Here is an 8,211-nt window from a genome sequence, read left to right as displayed (position 1 = left end):
CACCGAGGCTGACCGAAATGACCTCCGACATATTGTTAAATATGCCTCTCGGTCACAATGAGGATGATATTGAGGACATATTTAATGCCAGAATGCTTAAAAAAATAAAATGTATAATTGAAGATCCAACACACCCTGGTAATTCTCTCTTTGAATTGCTCCCCAGTGGGAGAAGATATCGGTCAATTTATGCTCGAACGAGCAGGTTCCAAAAGAGTTTCTTTTCGTCAGCCATCCGGGCCCTCAATGCAATACAATAGCATTTCATTGTGTCCGTTGCTCTGATAATTCATTGTTTTTCCATTTGTTCATTGTTTGCCGAATTGGACGTTGGTCCATGTTAAAAAGAGCCACAATATTTTCTATGTGATGTAATGTATGCGTTGCAAATGATATAATAAATTGAATTGAATAATAATAATAATAATAATAATAATAATAATAATAATAATAATAATCAACAAATTATAATGCGCCAAAAAATTGTCAAGATCGCAGTTTACCTTTTTACCTAGTTTGTTATATAAATATATTTTTTAATTAACTTTAAATCAACCTAGTCGAATCTTTAACAAAGAGAGGAAAAAAGCTAAAATATATTTGAAAGGCCCTGTATTTTTAGGCTCCATGTTATTGTTTTAGCTCCCGTTCATTCCTGCTTACCCAATAAAACTACTGTACATTAGAAAAAAAAAAAAAACATAACAGTTAGCCTGCAGTAATTTGAATACTGAATGTAGTGAACGTTTTTAAGGGGTTAAATTATTACAGCACTCCCAGAATATCTGTACTCTTCTTTTGAAACCTTTGTGTTTTTGCTCATTTTTTCTAAAATCTATGCCTGGCACACTATTCAACTGGCCTAAATATTCAAAGAGGGCCCTCAGTTATTATCTCTTACCTTAAACCCACGGTTAGGAAACCTTAAATTTTCTTACAGTACTACGTTTGTTTGACTCGCAAAAAATTGCTTGTGGTCGTGTTTTCAATTAGGCCAGGCCCAACATTAATGTATTGAAATTGATTGTTTTCAGAATTCATATCGTATTTAAATTACACTTTTTTCCTAAAGCCTAATGAAAAAAAATGTGGCCATTAGGCCCTATGAAATAACCTAAATCATTTGTTAGGTTCATGTAAACGATAGGTGGCGGTATCATCATCATCACGAATGTGTTATTTTCTGGGCGTCGGCGCGGTTGCTTGCTCACTGATTCCAACATCCGAGCGCTGGGAGTACTTATCTGACGGCCGAAGAAAGGTGAGTTTTGTGGGTATATTTGCTTTGTAACCATATTTTTATCAAGTAGTTTGTAAAGCGTGCTTTCATATTTTTTCAAATGTTAATTGTCATTTTTATCCTTAAGAGTTAATAGTAACATTTTTGTTTTTTTAATGGCCTCGATTTTGCATGCATGGTTTGGTCCGATTGAACAGCCTTGGTTGGGTTGGTTGAATTGAATTGGCCTATTAAAACTGTTATTTGCATTTCATAAAAAAAGAAAATAAAAACAACATTTTTCATCACTGTCACTCACAACATCGTTTGTGTTATTAAAGTCACAAAATGGCATTTTTAAATGCATTAGTTGTAGGTTACATTCCTAATTTGGTTTGGCATTTTGAGCACCTCCACTTTCAAGTAAGTCCATGCTTATACCTTAATTCAAGTGGGTATAAAACATGACCGGTTTGAGGACAAACTCACTGTACCATACTAATCGTTATGTAGGTAGGCCTAGATATGTTATTGGCTGCAGAGGATTGAAGGCTCGATCTGAAATATTTTTTTTGTATGACCATTAATTTCAAATTCATTATAAATTAATTCCACTGTAAAGTACTGTAATTTTGTACATGGCAATTCTTTATGGTTACGCTAGATATTGTTCCAACAATTTTACACCTGAGGTGTTGATGGTGGAGCTTTAATCAAAATTCAGTCTTGTCATCTTAATGTACTTTGGCATTTCTGAAAAATAACCATTTTCTATATTTTAAGAACAAACTTAAACTTTCACAAAGCAATATTCTGTTGTTACGATTAAAATTTGGTGGGGAAAGGGAGGGACAAGGTAAAATTTTAGGATTGAAAATATGCTGGGGTGGCCCGAAATGGGCATGGTCGGGCATCGCTCAAAATGTCTTGAAGTGGTCCTGGGGGACAAAGGCCCTGAAAAGTATGATAATTTAGGGGTTTCTGGGGCTTATTTAATTGCTTTTATAGATAGAATGTTTAGAAAATACATCTTTTTTTCTCTCCCAACGAATTGTGGTTATTCTGCTTTTTTGTAGGGTTTAGGCAAGAAAATTATCTGGGGGTATCCCCCTCCCCACTAGCGTTGCCACCTGCATCCAAGTTTATAGTAAATATTTAGCTCTATTGTACCAGAGGTTTGTTAGGGGTGCCAAGTAGTTCAACTGCCATGCATCTACCCTACTCTACCTTTGATCTTCATACAACAACATGCCATAGTTTTATATTTTACAAATCTGACTAATATTCAGGTGTTCTTCTTTTATATTATAGTTATCGACTAAGTTGACACAATGTCTACACCATACAAGGGCCAGGATTATCAGAAGCTGAAGAAAGAATGCTTGAGATCGGGAAAGTTGTTTGAAGATGATGAGTTTCCAGCAATTGAGAAGAATTTGTTTTTCAGCCAACGTCCACCAAGACCATTTGAGTGGAAACGACCCCATGTAAGTACACATCACTGGATTTTAGGTAGAGATCCCTACATGCAATTTTCACATCAGTTGTAGTTCGGGTTCTCAACATTGATGTCCATGGACATAGTCTAGGAGGAAGGGGTGGGGTTGTTGGTGGTGTGGATGCATCACCCCGCCCCCATGGCAGGCAGCAAATTAGTCGGTAAAGACCATTTAATTTTCATTTAAATAGAGATTTAGTTCTGCAATCTCCATTTTCGCACCCTTTTGCAACCCCCAGACCGAAACCGGTCGTCGCCACTGGATTTTGTTAGTTCTATTTTTGCACTATGCATACGGCTTGTGTTCTTTGGCAAGGCAGTTTTTTGTGTACCTACATTTGTATGTCGACCTGTGGCAGTTCCAGTCTTGGAGGGAGAAGGCAGAGGGCTTAAATAGGCATTAAATATTTACAAGCTGATCTTTAAAATTTGTTTTACTATACCTCATAAATATTAATTAAGTGATAACAACACTTCATTGATCAATTCTATTTTCCGATTATTGCCCTGTGCGTGCATATCTATGCAGACACAAGGTGGGGGGGGGGGAAAAACAATATCTAATTAGTATGAGATAGTAAAAAAAATACAATACAACATGTGGTTTTATTTTAGTAGTGAATTAGTGAGGAATGATTGAGAGCAATATGATAATGATTTTTTTTTACTGTAAATATATTTCATGGGATTTCTTATGCAATATTATTAAACATCTCATTTCAAGTATCACCTCATAATTTTCATATCTGATGTAAGGTCAAAGTTTAGTTATTCATTTCTTTGTAGACATCTAATCAATGTATACCAGCTGATATAGATAAATAAAACTGCATCAGTCAACACGGCTACACTTGTGTCCAAATTATTTCGCACTTTCTGTGTTCAGTAAAACCATTCTATTACCACTTTCCCACTTCCTCTCCTACACAACTGTCTGAGAGGATCCAAGGTTTGATTGCTTCTCACATTAGTTTTTGGTCATTTTAATTCTGTCATCCATTCCAGAGAATAGAAGTGTTACCTGGACATCCGCAGTTAGACAAGACTTTTTTTATTCCTTGTTTCGCGTACTTATATTTTTTAAAGATTATCGAAGGAGGGTGGATAAAAAATAGAAATAAAATTTTGTTTTCTTATTTAGCAAATAGTTTTGCCAAAATCATCCAGACAGAGGAGAAAATAAAAATAAAATTTTACTAGTGAATGTAAAATAGGATGGTTAAAATGCTTCAGATTTGTATAATTAGGAAGAAATAAACGTACCGTGTCTTAACTTTAGAGATTTCAAGGCAGCAGAGGACGTAATAAAAATAAAGAAAACTTTTATTTTTTTCTGTGATTCCACTTTTTCGTGGGGCGGGTGCACTAATTGGCCAAAATACCATTTTCTTTTTATTCAAAATCATCAGTATTTTTGCAGTCGGCGGGTTCGCTAAACAAGATGTATAAAAAGTCTTGCCTTAGCTATTAATACAGTGTCCTGTAATCCACATCTTTGTATCCCTTGAGTCCCATTCATCGGCTTTGCATTATAAAATGCAGAAAATTTATAACAAAAAATAGCTTGCTCTACTTAACCGATCCATGTGTATTCCCTGTGTATTTATTTATTATAGCTAGTATTTGCCCATCACACATTATGGTGTTTACACACCGTAGCTTATGAGGCACCAGATAAAATTGGTAAATATTTGTGTACAACTTGTACAGAATTGCAAGGTTGAAAGTACATTTCATTCATGATTGGTTTCTGAATTTGTGTTTATGAATATTTTGATACATTATTCAAATCTAATATACAATTTTAGAAGGTAATATTCTGTACTACTAATATTTTTGTGAAAATCATTGTAAATATTTGTGTACAACTTGTACAGAATCGCAAGATTTTAAATTAAATTTTATTCCAGAGTGTTTCTGAAAAAGTGTTATGAATATTTGTGTACATCAATATTCAAATCTAAAATATAGTTTTAGAAATGATTTAATCTGTATTATTATATTCAAAAAATCAAATCAAATCAAAATCAATCAAATAGGATGATGATTTTTTAATAATTATACTATTTGATTATTTGAATTCTTTCTGTAGTGTAGAAAATGTTTCTACACTACTACAGTCAGGCTTAATTCTTCAGTTTATCGGAATTAAAGCAACCATCATTGATGCAAGATTTTAGAATTTGTCATATTTTAGACAGCAATAATTTTTTATTTCATTGTGTGTTATAAGAAGCAACTTGTCCAATCAGAGACAATGTGATGTCGTTTATTTTTAAACGCACTTTGATCGGATATTTATTATGGAAGGCGCCATGGAGAACAAATCCATTTACCATGTTTTTGCAACTGGAGAATTTTAAACTCGTCTATTGAGTAAAAAAATGTGATGTTTACTTTTCAAAGAATAAAATTAATATAGACATGATATAAATAAAAAGAAGAATTAATTTATGATTTAGATTGATTTAAGAACTTGGGTATATATTCATTTATGGAGCCCTAGCCTTTTGAATGTTGTTTGTTTGAATGCTGTTTGTTATCCTGCAAAACAAAATAAAAAATTCAAAGGTTTAATTGTTTATAACTTCCTTCATTACTACCTTCCTGTAGTTGTGAAAGCTTTAAAAAAAAAAAAAATTACCTAGTGGTCTTTATACTAGTACACGCTACCCCTCATATTCTTTTCCTAATTTGAATCCCTTTCCAAACATGTACCTGTTATGAAAGGATAATTCTAAGAATGCTTTCTGTCTGAGCTCAGAAGACTTCCAGTTGAGAACTATTTATTATACAAAAGACTAGAATGATTAGGAGTTTTGAAAGAAGTCCTAATATCCATTCTCTTCTTTAGTTCATTCTGTAGCGCCTCATTGCTACTGATACAAAAAAGTCTTGTCCTTCAGCAAATATACATAAAAGAATTACTGTTTGCCAGGACAGGTACAGTAACTCCATCTACTTCAGTGTAGTGGCACTGACAGGCACACCCATGGTCTCCTTACCATACTGTAGAGATCAATACTTGCTTGGGAAGGCTTTTGCAACATAATGACATTCAAGCACTGCAATAAGTCTATTGTTCCGTTGTACTTTATACAATACTTCATTGCAGCGTATACTGTATACATATTTATTCTCAAACCTGGCAATAATACCACTACCAACAGTATTCTGTATGGTGTCTATATATTATTTTCACCTCAAATTTAGCAAGCATTATGAACTTATTATTTAGTTTTGAAAAATATAACCAATTATTGAAGGATTTTAAATCTAGGCGCATGGAATTTTCCCACAAGCATCTACTGTACACCACTATTACTAAAAATAAGATAATCTTTATTTCATAACAGCATTAGGCCTATATATTTACAAGAAATGTGTTCCCTGATGCTTTGAAACAGATACATCAATTTATTTATAAATATGTAGTTGCTTCATTTTTTTAATACTGCCTCTTAATATTCGAAAATCAATAAAATCCCTTACACTTTCTCAACAGACATGAATAAATAAAATAAAATATTAAAATATAAGTTAATATAACAACATGATTCATAGACAATTTTAATTTTGTGCATCAGAAAAACAGAATCTACTAATAATGTAATTTTCTTACATATTTTATGAAATTATACATGCTTTGCAAAAAGGGAAATGAAGATTGTATGGTGACTGGTTGTACAATTCCCTGAACGTGACAGAGATGGCAACCACCAATCACAATATTGGCAGTGTTCTCATTAGTTATAAGTCAATTTCTCAGTATGTGTGTGTAAAGTTTATATTGCTATATCATATGATTCAACATCCACATTTATATTTAAAAACCATCCATTAAGATGATTAGAGGGATGAATTAGGTTTTGTTCATTTTGGCTGATTGCAACAAAGATGTGGCGGAAACATCACCATACCACTTTTCTCGATTATACAGTACGTAAATATCGTGTATTTAAACACATTATTCAAATGAATACACATTCAACTTGTGGTATAGTTGTTGTAGATTTGTCATTACTGTATTATGGGTTTTAAATCAGATTGATATGATTCAACATTTATATTTGAAAAACCATCCATTAAGATGATTAGAGGGATGAATTAGGTTTTGTGCATTTTGCCTGATTGCAACAAAGACTTGGAGGAAACATCACCATCCCACTTCCTCAATGATACCTAAACTTACCTCCATGAGCTAAGTAGCCTCCTTCAAAACACATTATTCAAATGAGTATAAGTTCAACTTGTGGATAGTTATTGTAATCAACATCTTCCTCTCCTAATTATGGGTTTTAAATCATGATAATGGTAAATGATGTTCAAATAAGTATATTCAACCATCAGTGATAATATTTTCTGGAGCGTATTGGATGAACTGTAGGTGTACTGTATGGAAATTTGAGCAAGTCAGGATATTTGAACGGGGGACAGGCTATAAGACATGATGGGGTTCAGTTTTAGTGCCCCACTAGGTTCCATGATCGTAGTCACAATACAGTAATCAACTCCAGTGAGTTTGAATGGGATTATGCTTAATTTATTTGAGAATCACAAGTATGTATAACGTTATGAAAAATTATTAATTGAAATTAAGAAAGGGCAAAGATCTGTTTTGAAAGATGGGAGGGAGAACATTTCGTGAAACCATGCCCACCTCAGTCCCACCATGCAGGTGCAAAAATTTGAGGAAATAGTACCTCTAGATGGCTCGAAATGACACTCTTATAGTAAAATTCATCATCATCACATCAACATTGTACAGTAGTCAAAATGAAGCACCAACAAATTTTGCATGATATTTTATCAGATTTTTGGCAGTCACAGAGATCTAACCCGTGTTTAATATGCCATAGAAAGTAAAACTTAAAAACATTATTTGTTGTTTGTACTTTACCTACTGCAAAGATGCGAGTCTACACCCATCTCAGTCCCACCATGGTTGGGGCTGATGTGCGAAAATTTAGTAAAAATGAAGTGCCAACAAATTTCTCATGATCTTTTATCAGTGATTTTAGGCAGCCATAGAGATGTATATTAATGTGTGCGATGAGCCATAGAAAATAAAAATTTAAAAACATTGTCTTTGGTGTATTTACTTTACTCAAAGCCTTGAGTCCACAACTACAGATGCCTCAGCCCCACTATGGCTGAGCTAAGGCTGAGGTGCGAAAATTTGAGGATAAAGTACCTCAAGCGGCCAGAAATGACACTGTTGCAGTATATAGTAAAAGTCATGATCACAACATCACTATGATCATTTATCAGCGATGTTCGTCTATCATAGAGATTTAGCTAATCTCTATATAGTACCATAGAAAAAAAAAGTTAAAATGTCTTTTAAATGTATTTAATACTTTACCTAATTTGTGTACCGAAAATCTTATACTGTACAGTACTTTTTCTCACACTCCTCAAATTATAACAAAAGCACACGCACTTAAGACATGTGTTATAGGTAATTCAGATGTAGTGATACCGGCTTTGCTAT

General features: G+C 33.5%; 1 protein-coding gene across 4 annotated transcripts in view; it reads left to right on the top strand.

The window, feature by feature from the left end:
* Positions 1-1,109: 1,109 nt before the first annotated feature.
* LOC117115980 (calpain-9-like) overlaps positions 1,110-8,211 on the top strand; it is a 36,894-nt gene continuing 29,792 nt past the window's right edge. For all 4 annotated transcript variants that reach the window (XM_033259903.1, XM_033259902.1, XM_033259901.1 and 1 more), the window contains exons 1-2: positions 1,110-1,261; positions 2,531-2,706. In XM_033259903.1, the coding sequence (XP_033115794.1) occupies positions 2,551-2,706 (156 nt within the window). In that variant the 5' untranslated portion in view covers positions 1,110-1,261; positions 2,531-2,550. The remainder of the gene's footprint in view (positions 1,262-2,530; positions 2,707-8,211) is intronic.

The sequence above is a fragment of the Anneissia japonica genome, unplaced genomic scaffold (genome assembly GCF_011630105.1).
Source record: "Anneissia japonica isolate Jap-2015-1 unplaced genomic scaffold, ASM1163010v1 scaffold287743_len2803612_cov181, whole genome shotgun sequence".
Lineage (NCBI taxonomy): Eukaryota > Metazoa > Echinodermata > Crinoidea > Comatulida > Comatulidae > Anneissia > Anneissia japonica.
Note: the sequence above shows the minus strand (reverse complement) of the source record. Positions and strands in the feature narration are given on the sequence as shown.